Raw genomic sequence first — 19,277 nt, 5'->3', positions numbered from 1 at the left:
AAGTCAAGGATGTTTTTATGTGCTTGAATTGTCGAACACAGGTGAATGTTATGAGCTTGGTGGAAGCAGTCTGGTCTCATGAGAGCTCACATTGTGTTTTACTTCACGTGAGCACAGTGGTCAGTCTGTTTGACCAGGCTAGAATGTTATTATAGGAAGCTGACGATGAGAAGAGGATTAGAGGATTGGGTCGGTGTGACGTGATGCAGATTTACCTTGTCATGACACAATGTTGGAGAAGACTTTCAAAGACTCCTCCTGCTGTTTATACTATCCTAATCATTTAGTCTACGTTTTGCCTAGCCAACATTTCTCAGAGATTCCACAGAATGGGAAACCGAAAAGGCTTGGGAACCTGAAGTTAACCTTGGGAAGTGCTGGCAGAAACCGGTGCGAGGCAAGTCTGTCTGCAAGGCTGCTTGTTGAAACCGGTGAGAGGCAAGTCTGTCTGCAAGGCTGCTGGTGGAAACCGGTGCGAGGCAAGTCTGTCTGCAAGGCTGCTTGTTGAAACCGGTGCGAGGCAAATCTGTCTGCAAGGCTGCTTGTGGCAACCGGTGCAAGGCAAGTCTGTCTGCAAGGCTGCTTGTGGCAACCGGTGCGAGGCAAGTCTGTCTGCAAGGCTGCTTGTGGCAACCGGTGCGAGGCAAATCTGTCTGCAAGGCTGCTTGTATATGTCGTAGTAGAGCTTGAATTGTTGACACACTTACAGTTTGAATAATTATAGACACTCTCCCTACGGTTCATATTCTTGTTTACCACGTAACTGTGTTTCTGTCTTGTGTTTTCCTCCTCCTCTTCCTCCTCCTCTTCCTTCTTCTTCCAGGTGGGACAGAAGAAGTAGACAAAGACTTCAAACACTTAAGTTGTTGTCTAACTTGTTACAAATGGATCAACAGTCTAACTTATTATAAATGGATCAACAGTCTAACTTGTTATAAATGGATCAACAGTCTAACTTGTTATAAATGGATCAACAGTCTAACTTTAAAAACAAAAATAAAAATGTAATCTTTATTTAACTAGGCAAGTCAGTTAAGAACAAATTCTTATTTACAATGACGGCCAACTCTGGCCAAACCCTAAACTGGATGACGCTGGGCCAATTTTTTGCCGCCCTATTTGACTCCCAATCACGTCCATTTGTGATACAGCCTGGAATCGACCCAGGGTCTGTAGTAACGCCTCTAGCACTGAGACACAGTGCCGTTAACCGCTGTGCCACTCGGCAGCCCCAACTTGTCAAAAAAGGATCAACACTCTAAGTTGTTATAAAAGGAGCAACAGCCTCTTTACTAAAATGTTGTGTCGTGTCTTGTTGTTCCAGGTGGCCCAGAAGATGTAGCTGAGGACGGCAGGTTGACAGAAGGCTGAAGACACTAGAGAAGGTTCTCAGGTGCTTCTTCCAGAGAGGTGGGGGGCTTGGGCCCTTGGAGCACCACCTCCAGGGCCTCACCATGTCCAAGAAGGGGCCCGGGGGGGCCGGGGCTGGGGGCCGAGGCAAGATGGAGAGGGCCGATACGTTGGCGGCCCTGCAGGCTGCCAATGAAGATCTTAGGGCCAAACTCACAGACATCCAGATAGAACTACAGCAGGAGAAAAGCAAGGTGGGAACTATAAGACACACATTGATTTAACATGTATTTGACCAGGAAGTCTCATTGATGTTAGAATACCTCTTTGCCAAGGCAGGCCTGAGGCACTACAGTGGTTTTTAGATTGGTGTTTTAGACATACCCTCAAGGTAGATGTGGTGGTATACAGACAGGTTACCAATATGTCTGTGACTTTCAATATTTGATGAGGAGGAACTTGGAAAGGAGTGAAGTCTGTCTCATGGTGGGATAAAATGATGAAACATCCATGTTACCACTCAAAGCAGCCGCTGGCAGTTTATTGTTCTGTATTTTTTATTTAACATGGCCAGTCAGTTAAGAACAAATTCTTATTTACAATGATGGCCTACACCGGCCAAATCTGGATGACGCTGGGCCAATTGTGCACCGCCCTATTGGACTCCCAATCACAGCCGGGTTGTGATACAGCCCGGGATTTGAAGCAAGGTGTCTGTAGTGACGCCTCTAGCACTGAGATGCAGTGTCTTAGACCGCTGTGATACAGCCTGGAATGGAACCAGGGTCTGTAGTGACGCCTCTAGCACTAAGATGCAGTGTCTTAGACCGCTGTGATACAGCCTGGAATGGAACCAGGGTCTGTAGTGACGCCTCTAGCACTAAGATGCAGTGTCTTAGACCGCTGTGATACTGCCTGGAATGTAACCAGGGTCTGTAGTGACGCCTCTAGCACTGAGATGCAGTGTCTTAGACCGCTGTGATACAGCCTGGAATGGAACCAGGGTCTGTAGTGACGCCTCTAGCACTGAGATGCAGTGTCTTAGACCGCTGTGATACAGCCTGGAATGGAACCAGGGTCTGTAGTGACGCCTCTAGCACTGAGATGCAGTGTCTTAGACCGCTGTGATACAGCCTGGAATGGAACCAGGGTCTGTAATGACGCCTCTGAGATGCAGTGTCTTAGACCGCTGCGCCACTCGGGAGCCCAGTATCAGACAGACGTCTCTTCCACTGTAGATTATATTTTTCTCTGCACTGAACAATCTCCTCTATATTAATTCATTACAGGGGTAATGTGGCATTACTGTAATACAGATTGGCTAATACGTATTCCTGTCTATGGATGAGTCACAAATGGATCCCTACTGCCTACTAAAGTGCACTACTATGGGCCTTGATCCCTATGGGCCCTGTAATATGCTGTAAAGGGAATAGGGTGCCATTAGGGAAGCAAGCCTATGTAATCTGTGCACGATAGGACTGTTTCAATGTCAGTGTGCTAGTTGACTGACAGCCTGAGGGGCTAATGGTTCGGCTGAGGGGGCATGCCTGACATGTACCTGTCATTGGCTGTGTGTTTTGACTGACAGCTTGGGGAGCTAATTGCATAGCTGAGACCGTTACTGACATGTCCATGTCATTGGCCTTGTGTGAATGCCTTGTAAAGGGGAGGAGCTGGGAGTACATTAGCTAACTTTCCACTGCTGAGTGTCTGTTTAACTTGTCAGGACATGCTTTACATTATGAGCCCCATTCTGTCAGTCTGGCTTTAGTCTCACTTGAAAGTAACTGTGGGAAGAGACTAGCTTGGCTCCTCTGTTTGGTTACATTGACGAGGGACACCACACCAATATCATTATGTTGTGATCTGTTATAATATGTTGTGAGTTTTATATGAATTGTCTTGATCACATATCCCATATCTGTCTCAACAGAGTAGTGGTCACTGGTCAGTATGGTATGATGGTAACCCCAATGTCTCTGAAACAGGTTTCTATTGATCTACAGTCAATCAAATCAAACTCTACAGTAGCCTAGTCAGCCTAGTGTTAATGCTATTCTACCATTCTACAGTAGCCTAGTCAGCCTAGTGTTAATGCTATTCTACCATTCTACAGTAGCCTAGTCAGCCTAGTGTTAATGCTATTCTACCATTCTACAGTAGCCTAGTCAGCTTAGTGTTAATGCTATTCTACCATTCTACAGTAGCCTAGTCAGCCTAGTGTTAATGCTATTCTACCATTCTACAGTAGCCTAGTCAGCCTAGTGTTAATGCTATTCTACCATTCTACAGTAGCCTAGTCAGCCTAGTGTTAATGCTATTCTACCATTCTACAGTAGCTTAGTCAGCCTAGTGTGTCTGATTAAAGATTGTTTCCATGTAATCACAGACGACTCCAGTGTCTGAGTGAGGGAGGCAGCCCAGTGCTCCTGAGTGAGGGGGTCAGCCCAGTGCTCCTGAGTGAGGAGGTCAGCCCAGTGCTCCTGAGTAAGGGGGTCAGCACAGTGCTCCTGAGTGAGGGGGTCAGCCCAGTGCTCCTGAGTGAGGGGGTCAGCCCAGTGCTCCTGAGTAAGGGGGTCAGCACAGTGCTCCTGAGTGAGGGGGTCAGCCCAGTGCTCCTGAGTAAGGGGGTCAGCCCAGTGCTCCTAGGTAAGGGGGTCAGCCCAGTGCTCCTGAGTAAGGGGGTCAGCCCAGTGCTCCTGAGTGAGGGGGTCAGCCCAGTGCTCCTGGTTAAGGGGGTCAGCCCAGTGCTCCGAGGTAAGGGGGTCAGCCCAGTGCTCCTAGGTAAGGGGGTCAGCCCAGTGCTCCTAGGTAAGGGGGTCAGCCCAGTGCTCCTGGGTAAGGGGGTCAGCCCAGTGCTCCGAGGTAAGGGGGTCAGCCCAGTGCTCCTAGGTAAGGGGGTCAGCCCAGTGCTCCTAGGTAAGGGGGTCAGCCCAGTGCTCCTAGGTAAGGGGGTCAGCCCAGTGCTCCGAGGTAAGGAGGTCAGCCCAGTGCTCCGAGGTAAGGGGGTCAGCCCAGTGCTCCTAGGTAAGGGGGTCAGCGCAGTGCTCCTAGGTAAGGGGGTCAGCCCAGTGCTCCTAGGTAAGGGGGTCAGCGCAGTGCTCCTAGGTAAGGGGGTCAGCCCAGTGCTCCTAGGTAAGGGGGTCAGCCTAGTGCTCCTAGGTAAGGGGGTCAGCCCAGTGCTCCTGGACTCTGTGTGCTCTGCTCCAGATGATCTGCAGCTATCTACCCCCTGTAAGAGTCCATGTCAAAGGGACCATTGTGACATCTAATGTTAGACACTACTGTCTGTGTGTGTGTCTGTGGAGGCCAGGGGGTCCCTTCCCTGTTGTTTGGCTGTCTGAATGAACAATGCTCTCTGCTCTGCATGTATGACCCAACCAATGCAGGTTTAGTTATATACTGTAGAGCAAACTGTATGATATAACAGGTTTAGTTATAGATAACAGGCTGTATGATATAACAGGTTTAGTTATAGATAACAGGTTTAGTTATAGATAACAGGCTGTATGATATAACAGGTTTAGTTATAGATAACAGGCTGTATGATATAACAGGTTTAGTTATAGATAACAGGCTGTATGATATAACAGGTTTAGTTATAGATAACAGGCTGTATGATATAACAGGTTTAGTTATAGATAACAGGCTGTATGATATAACAGGTTTAGTTATAGATAACAGGTTTAGTTATAGATAACAGGCTGTATTATATAACAGGTTTAGTTATAGATAACAGGCTGTATTATATAACAGGTTTAGTTATAGATAACAGGCTGTATGATATAACAGGTTTAGTTATAGATAACAGGCTGTATGATATAACAGGTTTAGTTATAGATAACAGGCTGTATGATATACAGGTTTAGTTATAGATAACAGGTTTAGTTATAGATAACAGGCTGTATGATATAACAGGTTTAGTTATAGATAACAGGCTGTATTATATAACAGGTTTAGTTATAGATAACAGGCTGTATGATATAACAGGTTTAGTTATAGATAACAGGCTGTATTATATAACAGGTTTAGTTATAGACAACAGGCTGTATGATATAACAGGTTTAGTTATAGACAACAGGCTGTATTATATAACAGGTTTAGTTATAGATAACAGGCTGTATTATATAACAGGTTTAGTTATAGATAACAGGCTGTATGATATAACAGGTTTAGTTATAGATAACAGGCTGTATGATATAACAGGTTTAGTTATAGATAACAGGCTGTATGATATAACAGGTTTAGTTATAGATAACAGGCTGTATGATATAACAGGTTTAGTTATAGATAACAGGCTGTATGATATAACAGGTTTAGTTATAGATAACAGGTTTAGTTATAGATAACAGACTGTATTATATAACAGGTTTAGTTATAGATAACAGGTTTAGTTATAGATAACAGACTGTATTATATAACAGGTTTAGTTATAGATAACAGGCTGTATGATATAACAGGTTTAGTTATAGATAACAGGCTGTATTATATAACAGGTTTAGTTATAGATAACAGGTTTAGTTATAGATAACAGACTGTATTATATAACAGGTTTAGTTATAGATAACAGGCTGTATTATATAACAGGTTTAGTTATAGATAACAGGCTGAACTTGGTGACATCCTCACGGTTAATCCATTTTATTCTGCATTTACAGTATACCGGTATTGTCACGATCGTCGTTTAAATAATCGGACCAAGGCGCAGTGTGAGTAGAGTTCCACATATTTATTAAAGTGAAACTTCAAAACAACAAAGAATTAATGAACGTGCAATACGTAGCGCTCATAGGCACTCATACAAACAATATCCCACATCGCAGGTGGGAAATAGAACACACTAAGTATGATCCCCAATTAGAAGTAACGATTATCAGCTGCCTCTAATTGGGAACCAAACACATACACCAACATAGAAAAAAACTAATTTGAAATCCCCCTAGTCACGCCCTGACCTAAAACACCATAGAGAACCCCGAGGGCTCTCTATGGTCAGGGCGTGACAGGTATATAATATATTAGTAGTATTATTATTACAGTATACCAGTATATAATATATTAGTGGTATTATTATTACAGTATACCAGTATATAATATATTAGTAGTATTATTATTACAGTATACCAGTACATAATATATTAGTACTATTATTATTACAGTATACCGGTATATAATATATTAGTAGTATTATTATTACAGTATACCGGTATATAATATATTAGTAGTATTATTATTACAGTATACCAGTATATAATATATTAGTAGTATTATTATTACAGTATACCAGTATATAATATATTAGTAGTATTAGTATTACTATTACAGTATATCTATCTATTATTTTGACCTAGTAGTGACATATATCATTTACGGCATAAATGTGTTTCATTCGGTAAAATCTTCTGTAATTACTGTATATAGTGTACAGTGTTTAGGCTTTACAGTATGTGTGGTCTTCTCTGTTGGGTGTAATTAATTTAACGGATGACTGGGTCACCATAGGACACACGTGGGGTGACACCATGGCCCTCCGGCTAGACTTGCCACATGTACTGAACCATCCCAGCTCCTGCACTGCTACACTGCTGCATGGCCAGCCTGTAATAACTCACTGAGGCCTGATGACAGCTAATATGTCATCGCATTTCAAATGGATGCTTCAGTCTCTCTGTTAGATCTCCATTTAGGTTGGGGGGTTCAGTTTTCACTCAGCGGTATGGCCTGCTATGCTACTCTTGATCTCAGGGAAGTCAATTTTAGGACAGACAGACAGACAGACAGACAGACAGACAGACAGACAGACAGACAGACAGACAGACAGACAGACAGACAGACAGACAGACAGACAGACAGACAGACAGACAGACAGACAGACAGACAGACAGACAGACAGATATCATTCATCATCATTTCTTTGAAGGTGCCACGGCTCTCAGGGAGACTTGAGGGGCAAAGCTTGGAGTCCATATGGCTGGAGCTGTTACAAACGAATATATAGGCCTGCAGACTCTACAGACAGGGACCAGAGTTATACTGGTTTACATGGCCTGTAGACTCTACAGACAGGGACCAGAGTTATACTGGTTTACATGGCCTGTAGACTCTACAGACAGGGACCAGAGTTATACTGGTTTACATGGCCTGTAGACTCTACAGACAGGGACCAGAGTTATACTGGTTTACATGGCCTGTAGACTCTACAGACAGGGACCAGAGTTATACTGGTTTACATGGCCTGTAGACTCTACAGACAGGGACCAGAGTTATACTGGTTTACATGGCCTGTAGACTCTACAGACATGGACCAGAGTTATGCTGGTTTACATGGCCTGTAGACTCTACAGACAGGGACCAGAGTTATGCTGGTTTACATGGCCTGTAGACTCTACAGACAGGGACCAGAGTTATGCTGGTTTACATGGCCTGTAGACTCTACAGACATGGACCAGAGTTATGCTGATTTACATCTGCATTGCCACCGCTATCCCCTGTAACTACTGAAGAGATTTGTGTCATTACTGGATGAGAGCTTAGAGTAGACAACAGAGGATACAGTTATAACATCTGTAGACCAACAGAGGATACAGTTATAACATCTGTAGACCAACAGAGGATACAGTTATAACATCTGTAGACTAACAGAGGATACAGTTATAACATCTGTAGACCAACAGAGGATACAGTTATAACATCTGTAGACCAACAGAGGATACAGTTATAACATCTGTAGACTAACAGAGGATACAGTTATAACATCTGTAGACCAACAGAGGATACAGTTATAACATCTGTAGACTAACAGAGGATACAGTTATAACATCTGTAGACTAACAGAGGATACAGTTATAACATCTGTAGACTAACAGAGGATACAGTTATAACATCTGTAGACTAACAGAGGATACAGTTATAACATCTGTAGACTAACAGAGGATACAGTTATAACATCTGTAGACCAACAGAGGATACAGTTATAACATCTGTAGACTAACAGAGGATACAGTTATAACATCTGTAGACCAACAGAGGATACAGTTATAACATCTGTAGACCCCTCCCTCCCTCCCTCCCTCCCTCCCTCCCTCCCTCCCTCCCCCCTCCCTCCCTCCCTCCCTCCCTCCCTCCCTCCCTCCCTCCCTCCCTCCCTCCCTCCCTCCCTCCCTCCCTCCCTCCCTCCCTCCCTCCCTCCCTCCCTCCCTCCCTCTCCTTCCATTAGTACTCTGTAATCTGTTGTTTCTCTAGCCATGCATACAGTACATTGGATCATCTGTAGTGGTCCATTCGGTGCAGATCTATTTGTGGTTGGTCTGCCTGGAGCAGCACCTGTCAGTCAGTGTTAAAGTGGTGGGAGAGACTCAATATGACCCTAAATGAACCTGTGGGTTACTAGGGGGACACATACTATGTAGTATGACTAGAGCCAGTGGGAACTTCTCTGCATGTAGGCTAGATATCAAATCAAATCAAACTTTATTTGTCACGTGCTGAATACGTGCTGAAGTGTAGACTTTACCGTGAAATACTTACTTACAAGCCCTTAACCAACAGTGCAGTTCAAGAAAGAAGTAGACTAAAATAAAAAGTAATAATAAAATGTAACACAATAAAATAACAATAACGAGGCTATATACAGGGGGCACCGGTACTGAGTCAGTGTGCTGGGGTACAGGTTAGTTGAGGTAATTTGTACTTGAAGGTGGGGGTGAAGTGACTATGCATAGATAATAAACAGCAAGTAGCAGCAGTGTACAAAATATATGACCTGACCCGACCTACAATCTCTACAACCTACTGTAACAATGGATCTCCCTCATCTAAAGTGACATCATAGTATGAATCCTGGGGTCATAACATCAAAGCTTTCAGCGTTTCAGAACACTGGCTCCAGTCGATCTGACTGAATGTGTTCTGAGTGGTTTTGCTGCTGGGCTGTGAGTGTCTGTGATGTCTCATGTCGCTCTGTCTGGTGTCTATCCGTCCGTCCATCTCTCTCTGTTGTCAATAAGCTAGACATACAGAGAGGTCTGTCCAACTCTGGCTATGAGTGTATGTAATGTCTCTTGTTTCTCTTTCTCTTTCTTTCTTTCTTTCTTTCTTTCTTTCTTTCTTTCTTTCTTTCTTTCTTTCTTTCTTTCTTTCTTTCTTTCTTTCTTTCTCTCTCTCTCTCTCTAACTCTAACTCTAACACTTTCTCTCTCGCTCGCTCGCTCTCTCTCTTTCTCTCTCTCTCTCTCCCTCTCTCTCTCTCCCTGTCTCTCTCTCTCTTTCTTTCTCTCTCTTTCTCTAGGTTAGTAAACTGGAGAGAGAGAAGAGCCACGAGGTGAGACATGAGCAGCACAAGTCTACGGTGGTGGTGACTGAGCTGAAGGCCAAGCTCCACGAGGAGAAGACCAAGGAGCTCCAGGGACTCAGGGAGACGCTGCTACGGAGCCACGAGCTGGAGCTGATGAGGGTTATCAAGATCAAAGACGGAGAGATCCAGAGACTACAGGCGCTGGTTAATGCGCTGCGAGATGGATCCACAGACAAGGTACCATACAATACAACTTCACTGTCAAAATTGGAATCGGAAGTTCATATTTTTGCTGTCTTATGTTATTCCCAACCCCCTGGACACCACTGATACATACACACACAGGAGAGAATGGTCCCCCTGGACACCACTGATACATACACACACAGGAGAGAATGATCCCCCTGGACACCCCTGATACATACACACACAGGAGAGAATGGTCCCCCTGGACACCCCTGATACATACACACACAGGAGAGAATGATCCCCCTGGACACCACTGATACATACACACACAGGAGAGAATGGTCCCCCTGGACACCCCTGATACATACACACACAGGAGAGGCTAGGTACAGCACAGGTTCAGCTGCAGTGCAGCATCCCGGGAGATGTTTAGGTGGTCAAGGCCACAACGATAATGTTTTTTGTTGTTGTAATGTTCTGATATCAGCAGCCCTACAGTAGCCAGTTCAGTCCATCAGGGAACTTGCAGCAGCAGACCTTCTGGTTACTGGTCCACCACTCTAACCTCTGGGTAACCTCCCCTCCCTGTCAGGTGAAGACAGCTCTGTTTGCGGAGGCGCGTGAGGAGGCCAGGCGTGGTTTTGAGGGGGAGAGGAGCAGACTACAGCAGGAGATCTATGAGCTGAAGGGCATGAAGAGACAGATGGAGGAAGCTCTGAACTTGGCCGTACAGGCAGACAAGACCAAGGCTTCTGAGATACGCTCCGTCTATCATGTACACCAGGAGGAGATCACCCGCATCAAGAGGGAGTGTGAGAGGGAGATACGCAGACTGGTGAGAGGGAGATTATACTGCTCATCACACACACACACACACACACACACACACACACACACACACACACACACACACACACACACACACACACACACACACACACACACACACACACACACACACACACACACACACACACACACACACACACACACACACACACACACACAGTAGAGTAGACCTCATTGCTTTATAAACTGTACATGTTATTTACAGTCCCATGATCCCTTCTGAATGAGTGTAATGTGTAATGGAGGGTGGATAACATGGCGTTTACTGTAATGGGCTTCAATGGGCTGTAGTGAGTAGAGATCAGGTGACCTGTGAGGAGAGCTCAGAGATCGTCCTGCCCAGCAACAGTCTGAAAGTCCATCCCAAATGGCACCTTATACCCTACATAGTGAACCTCTTTTGGCCAGAGCTCTATTGGTTCTGGTCAAGGTAGTGAACTACATAGAGAATAGTGTGTCATTTGGTACGCATCCTGATGTACTGAGCTCCAGGAGGTCTGGCCACCACTTTCCCTATAGTCTGGTTCACTCATCCATAGGTGTAACATATCAATGTATACACTCCTGAATAGAAATACTGGCAGCAATAGGCTAGCACTGCCCTAATACTGCCTCAGCAATAAGCTAGCACTGCCCTGATACTGCCTCAGCAATAGGCTAGCACTGCCCTAATACTGCCTCAGCAATAAGCTAGCACTGCCCTGATACTGCCTCAGCAATAGGCTAGCACTGCCCCAATACTGCCTCAGCAATAAGCTAGCACTGCCCTGATACTGCCTCAGCAATAGGCTAGCACTGCCCTAATACTGCCTCAGCAATAAGCTAGCACTGCCCTGATACTGCCTCAGCAATAGGCTAGCACTGCCCCAATACTGCCTCAGCAATAAGCTAGCGCTGCCCTTATACTGCCTCAGCAATAGGCTAGCGCTGCCCCAATACTGCCTCAGCAATAGGCTAGCACTGCCCTAATACTGCCTCAGCAATAAGCTAGTACAGGTTAGCATCAGCAGGCTATAGCCAGGTGAATGTAGCAGACAGTTTAGCATCAGCAGGCTATAGCCAGGTGAATGTAGCAGACAGTTTAGCATCAGCAGGCTATAGCCAGGTGAATGTAGCAGACAGGTTAGCATCAGCAGGCTATAGCCAGGTGAATGTAGCAGACAGGCTAGCATCAGCAGGCTATAGCCAGGTGAATGTAGCAGACAGTTTAGCATCAGCAGGGTATAGCCAGGTGAATGTAGCAGACAGGTTAGCATCAGCAGGCTATAGCCAGGTGAATGTAGCAGACAGTTTAGCATCAGCAGGGTATAGCCAGGTGAATGTAGCAGACAGGTTAGCATCAGCAGGCTATAGCCAGGTGAATGTAGCAGACAGGTTAGCATCAGCAGGCTATAGCCAGGTGAATGTAGCAGACAGGTTAGCATCAGCAGGCTATAGCCAGGTGAATGTAGCAGACAGGTTAGCATCAGAAGGGGATAGCCAGGTGAATGTAGCAGACAGGTTAGCATCAGCAGGCTATAGCCAGGTGAATGTAGCAGACAGGTTAGCATCAGCAGGCTATAGCCAGGTGAATGTAGCAGACAGGTTAGCATCAGCAGGCTATAGCCAGGTGAATGTAGCAGACAGGTTAGCATCAGCAGGCTATAGCCAGGTGAATGTAGCAGACAGGTTAGCATCAGAAGGGGATAGCCAGGTAAATGCTGTAGATATGTTTCTGTATGTGGGCTCTGCTGACTTTAATAGGGCAAGCTACAATATCTAGCTGCCAGTGAGAGTCATAGACAAAAGAGAAGAGGAGGAGGAGGAGGGAGGAAGAGGGAGCTCCATGGAGAATTATGACATCACCACATTCTGCAGATGAAAGCATATGGAAATAAGCTATTAAAGCAGAATTTAACATCTTAAAGACAGAGATACTGGATGGATCCCCTAAATGCTTCTGAACATGAATGTGGGCTATCTAGACTTCAATGTTATGGCTTGCGTCTAAGACGGGTCCCTATTCCCTATATAGTGGACTACTTTTTACCAGAGCCTGCATAGGGCTCTGGTCAAATATAGTGCACTATATAGAGAAAAGGGTGCCATTTTGGACAAAGCCAGATATGGTTTATCCCCCTCATTACTTCTGGAAATGTATGTGGGCTATCTAGACTACAATGATATGGCTTGATGCACAGAATGTAATAATTGAAGCTGTGTATCTGCGTGGGAGAAAATGAGCTTTTAAACATCAGCAGAAAATGGCTAATTTGCAGGTTTCATTTCCAGTGTGTTCAGATGTTCAGTGTTCTCCTGAGGGCAGCAGCACATGAGTTACTGATGATAATAAAGGCCTTGTCAGCAGCTAGTGGGACAGTGGTTAGAGGCTCTGGCAGTAACAGCAACTCTAGTTAGATGCTAAATGACCAACCTATTAACCCTCTCAGCAAGCCATTAGGGACCTGCCTGTACCTTCAGAATGAATACCTTATCCTTTCCAATTACTTCTTGTTATGTAATGTAGAAATTAGACACAGGAGGGTACGCGTTACTCTAATTATTGGTACAGCGTGATGCGGTCGCTAGGTACGAAACTCCTAACCATTTCATAACACCTTTTACTGGAAATCTCTCTTGCTTAAAATACAAGCACGATGTGTCCCCAAACATAACTGTAGCTCAGGGATATTGAAGAACATTAGCCTGCATGTTACCAAATGTCAAGCACCGCCGATGCTCATTTTTCACATCTGGATTTTAGTTTTTTTCCAAGGATGATTGATTTATGGCTCAATCATGTCAGTTAAAAATGCTTTTAAAATGTCAGCCAGGACAACATGGATTTTGGCATGGTGTTCTCATTGGGCACTTGACTAGAATAGGAAGCCTGCCTGCCTGCCTGCCTGCCTGCCTGCCTGCCTGCCTGCCTGCCTGCCTGCCTGCCTGCCTGCCTGCCTGCCTGCCTGTATGCCTGTATGCCTGTATGCCTGTATGCCTGTATGCCTGTATGCCTGTATGCCTACCTGACTATCTGTATGCCTGTCTGTCTGCCTCTTTGCCTGTCTGTATGCCTACCTGACTGTCTGTTTGCCTATCTGTATGTCTTCCTTCCTTCCTTCCTTCCTTCCTTCCTTCCTTCCTTCCTTCCTTCCTTCCTTCCTTCCTTCCTTCCTTCCTTCCTTCCTTCCTTCCTTCCTTCCTTCCTTCCTTCCGGCCTGCCACACACACACACACACACACACACACACACACACACACACACACACACACACACACACACACACACACACACACACACACACACACACACACACACACCACACACACACACACACACACACACACACAAACACTGATGGGACGAGACCCTCCGATGGTTCTTAGTCATAGATACAGTGATAGAGATGTACTGTATATGTGTGGAACATAGCAACTGGCTATCTGGGAATGATACTGGCTTTCTGGAAGTAGAGAGGACACTAAACCAATCATTTTTCACACCCTGCTTTCCAATCATCTATCCTGTCTCCCAAAGTGTGCACTTGTTCACTTCACATCATGGAGTTGAAAGGATGACTGGTATAAGAAATATGAGCCATGCTTACACCAATATGTGAGGAGGGAAGCATCTGCTTCTGGGAATGACTGTCTGGCTCTCTGTAAGTGGAGAGAGAGGAAAGTAAACTGAACCCTGTTCCCTGCACTCTGTGTTGTGTCTGAAGGGGGAGACGAGACATACACAGCTGCATTGTTTAGATAGAATCATGACTATACTTGATCTGGAACTCCCTAATACCAGAGGGTTAATACCAGGCAGACAGGCACTAAGGTACAGAGAAGAGAGAGAGAGAGAGAGAGAGAGAGAGGAGAGATGAGAATAGGAAGGAGGAGAGGAGAGGAGAGTGAGGAGAGGAGAGGAGAGGAGAGGAGAGGAGAGGAGAGGAGAGGAGAGGAGAGGAGAGAGAGAGGAGAGGAGAGGAGAGGAGAGGAGAGGAGAGGAAGTAGAAAAAAAGGGGGAGAGGAGAGGAGAGGGGGGAGGAGAGAAGAGTAAGTAGAGAAAAGGGGGAGAGGAGAGGAGATGGAGAAGAGGAGAGAAGAGGAAGTAGAGAAAAGGGGGGAGAGGAGAGGAGAGGGAGAAGAGGAGAGAAGATGAAGTAGAGAAAAGGTGGGAGAGGAGACAGGGGAGGAGAGAAGAGAAGAGGAAGTAGAGAAAAGGTGGGAGAGGAGAGGAGAGGGAGAAGAGGAGAGAAGATGAAGTAGAGAAAAGGGGGGAGAGGAGAGGAGAGGGAGAAGAGGAGAGAAGATGAAGTAGAGAAAAGGGGGGAGAGGAGAGTGGTCTGAGAGCCTCTCTAAACACCTTTCTTGAGTGTCTGCAGATGGGTAGGTGCAGTAAATCTAGTTTTCACAGAACACAGTGAGTGAAGCCAGCTGGGAGACTCATCCAGACTCCCAAAATCATATTTCACTGCACTACTAGGCTAAATGGATGCTGTGCTTCTGTGTGCCATGTTCCACTGGTTGCTGGGATTTCTGAGCATCAGCAGGGCTTTTGGACTATCCACAAGATTACATCTTGAGATCTGAAGCGCCATACTTTGAAAAATTCTCTCAGTGCTCTCTATGTCTGTGAGTCTGTGGCCGACCAATGGTTAGCAGTGTCTGTGCTCTGTGCTGAAAGGCAAAAGAGTTTCTCACCAATAGGGAAGATCAAGTGGACATGGACAGCAGCACTGCAGCCTCTGAGACAGTGGACAGTGGGTTATAACACTAACCCAGGCTGAGACAGTGGGTTATAACACTAACCCAGGCTGAGACAGTGGGTTATAACACTAACCCAGGCTGAGACATTGGACAGTGGGTTATAACACTAACCCAGGCTGAGACGGTAGACAGTGGGGTTATAACACTAACCCAGGCTGAGACAGTAGACAGTGGGTTATAACACTAACCCAGGCTGAGACAGTGGGTTATAACACTAACCCAGGCTGAGACAGTGGACAGTGGGTTATAACACTAACCCAGGCTGAGACAGTGGACAGTGGGTTATAACACTAACCCAGGCTGAGACAGTGGGTTATAACACTAACCCAGGCTGAGACAGTAGACAGTGGGTTATAATACTAACCCAGGCTGAGACAGTGGGCAGTGGGTTATAACACTAACCCAGGCTGAGACAGTGGGCAGTGGGTTACAACACTAACCCAGGCTGAGACAGTGGACAGTGGGTTATAACACTAACCCAGGCTGAGACAGTGGACAGTGGGTTATAACACTAACCCAGGCTGAGACAGTAGACAGTGGGTTATAACACTAACCCAGGCTGAGACAGTGGGTTATAACACTAACCCAGGCTGAGACAGTGGGTTATAACACTAACCCAGCCTGAGACAGTAGACAGTGGGTTATAACACTAACCCAGGCTGAGACAGTGGGTTATAACACTAACCCAGGCTGAGACAGTAGACAGTGGGTTATAACACTAACCCAGGCTGAGACAGTAGACAGTGGGTTATAACACTAACCCAGGCTGAGACAGTAGACAGTGGGTTATAACACTAACCCAGGCTGAGACAGTGGACAGTGGGTTATAACACTAACCCAGGCTGAGACAGTGGACAGTGGGTAGTGGGTTATAACACTAACCCAGGCTGAGACAGTGGGTTATAACACTAACCCAGGCTGAGACAGTAGACAGTGGGTTATAACACTAACCCAGGCTGAGACAGTGGGTTATAACACTAACCCAGGCTGAGACAGTAGACAGTGGGGTTATAACACTAACCCAGGCTGAGACAGTAGACAGTGGGTTATAACACTAACCCAGGCTGAGACAGTAGACAGTGGGTTATAACACTAACCCAGGCTGAGACAGTGGACAGTGGGTTATAACACTAACCCAGGCTGAGACAGTGGACAGTGGGTAGTGGGTTATAACACTAACCCAGGCTGAGACAGTGGGTTATAACACTAACCCAGGCTGAGACAGTGGGCAGTGGGTTATAACACTAACCCAGGCTGAGACAGTAGACAGTGGGTTATAACACTAACCCAGGCTGATACAGTGGACAGTGGGTTATAACACTAACCCAGGCTGAGACAGTAGACAGTGGGTTATAACACTAACCCAGGCTGAGACAGTAGACAGTGGGTTATAACACTAACCCAGGCTGAGACAGTGGGTTATAACACTAACCCAGACTGAGACAGTGGACAGTGGGTTATAACACTAACCCAGGCTGAGACAGTGGGCAGTGGGTTATAACACTAACCCAGGCTGAGACAGTAGACAGTGGGTTATAACACTAACCCAGACTGAGACAGTGGACAGTGGGTTATAACACTAACCCAGGCTGAGACAGTGGACAGTGGGTTATAACACTAACCCAGGCTGAGACAGTGGACAGTGGGTAGTGGGTTATAACACTAACCCAGGCTGAGACAGTGGGTTATAACACTAACCCAGGCTGAGACAGTGGGCAGTGGGTTATAACACTAACCCAGGCTGAGACAGTAGACAGTGGGTTATAACACTAACCCAGGCTGATACAGTGGACAGTGGGTTATAACACTAACCCAGGCTGAGACAGTAGACAGTGGGTTATAACACTAACCCAGGCTGAGACAGTAGACAGTGGGTTATAACACTAACCCAGGCTGAGACAGTGGGTTATAACACTAACCCAGACTGAGACAGTGGACAGTGGGTTATAACACTAACCCAGGCTGAGACAGTGGGCAGTGGGTTATAACACTAACCCAGGCTGAGACAGTGGGCAGTGGGTTATAACACTAACCCAGGCTGAGACAGTGGACAGTGGGTTATAACACTAACCCAGGCTGAGACAGTGGACAGTGGGTTATAACACTAACCCAGGCTGAGACAGTAGACAGTGGGTTATAACACTAACCCAGGCTGAGACAGTGGGTTATAACACTAACCCAGGCTGAGACAGTGGGTTATAACACTAACCCAGGCTGAGACAGTAGACAGTGGGTTATAACACTAACCCAGGCTGAGACAGTAGACAGTGGGGTTATAACACTAACCCAGGCTGAGACAGTAGACAGTGGGTTATAACACTAACCCAGGCTGAGACAGTGGACAGTGGGTTATAACACTAACCCAGGCTGAGACAGTGGACAGTGGGTTATAACACTAACCCAGGCTGAGACAGTGGGTTATAACACTAACCCAGGCTGAGACAGTGGGCAGTGGGTTATAACACTAACCCAGGCTGAGACAGTAGACAGTGGGTTATAACACTAACCCAGGCTGATACAGTGGACAGTGGGTTATAACACTAACCCAGGCTGAGACAGTAGACAGTGGGTTATAACACTAACCCAGGCTGAGACAGTAGACAGTGGGTTATAACACTAACCCAGGCTGAGACAGTGGGTTATAACACTAACCCAGACTGAGACAGTGGACAGTGGGTTATAACACTAACCCAGGCTGAGACAGTGGGCAGTGGGTTATAACACTAACCCAGGCTGAGACAGTAGACAGTGGGTTATAACACTAACCCAGACTGAGACAGTGGACAGTGGGTTATAACACTAACCCAGGCTGAGACAGTGGACAGTGGGTTATAACACTAACCCAGGCTGAGACAGTGGACAGTGGGTAGTGGGTTATAACACTAACCCAGGCTGAGACAGTGGGTTATAACACTAACCCAGGCTGAGACAGTGGGCAGTGGGTTATAACACTAACCCAGGCTGAGACAGTAGACAGTGGGTTATAACACTAACCCAGGCTGATACAGTGGACAGTGGGTTATAACACTAACCCAGGCTGAGACAGTAGACAGTGGGTTATAACACTAACCCAGGCTGAGACAGTAGACAGTGGGTTATAACACTAACCCAGGCTGAGACAGTGGGTTATAACACTAACCCAGAACTGAGACAGTGGACAGTGGGTTATAACACTAACCCAGGCTGAGACAGTGGGCAGTGGGTTATAACACTAACCCAGGCTGAGACAGTAGACAGTGGGTTATAACACTAACCCAGACTGAGACAGTGGACAGTGGGTTATAACACTAACCCAGGCTGAGACAGTGGACAGTGGGTTATAACACTAACCCAGGCTGAGACAGTAGACAGTGGGTTATAACACTAACCCAGGCTGAGACAGTAGACAGTGGGTTATAACACTAACCCAGGCTGAGACAGTGGGTTATAACACTAACCCAGGCTGAGACAGTGGGTTATAACACTAACCCAGCCTGAGACAGTAGACAGTGGGTTATAACACTAACCCAGGCTGAGACAGTGGACAGTGGGTTATAACACTAACCCAGGCTGAGACAGTGGGCAGTGGGTTATAACACTAACCCAGGCTGAGACAGTGGACAGTGGGTAGTGGGTTATAACACTAACCCAGGCTGAGACAGTGGGTTATAACACTAACCCAGGCTGAGACAGTGGACAGTGGGTTATAACACTAACCCAGGCTGAGACAGTGGACAGTGGGTTATAACACTAACCCAGGCTGAGACAGTAGACAGTGGGTTATAACACTAACCCAGGCTGAGACAGTGGACAGTGGGTTATAACACTAACCCAGGCTGAGACAGTGGACAGTGGGTTATAACACTAACCCA

At 46.2% G+C, this 19,277-nt stretch overlaps 1 protein-coding gene across 1 annotated transcript in view; it reads left to right on the top strand.

The window, feature by feature from the left end:
• The window catches only part of LOC106560892 (janus kinase and microtubule-interacting protein 3), an 89,557-nt gene that overhangs the window by 17,611 nt on the left and 52,669 nt on the right, over positions 1-19,277 (top strand). The window contains exons 2-4 of the mRNA XM_082978768.1: positions 1,325-1,604; positions 9,640-9,882; positions 10,427-10,669. Coding sequence (XP_082834894.1) covers positions 1,455-1,604; positions 9,640-9,882; positions 10,427-10,669 — 636 coding nt within the window. The 5' untranslated portion in view covers positions 1,325-1,454. The remainder of the gene's footprint in view (positions 1-1,324; positions 1,605-9,639; positions 9,883-10,426; positions 10,670-19,277) is intronic.

This window comes from Salmo salar, chromosome 01 (assembly GCF_965601325.2).
Source record: "Salmo salar chromosome 01, fSalSal1, whole genome shotgun sequence".
In the NCBI taxonomy this organism is placed as follows: Eukaryota; Metazoa; Chordata; class Actinopteri; order Salmoniformes; family Salmonidae; genus Salmo; species Salmo salar.
Note: the sequence above shows the minus strand (reverse complement) of the source record. Positions and strands in the feature narration are given on the sequence as shown.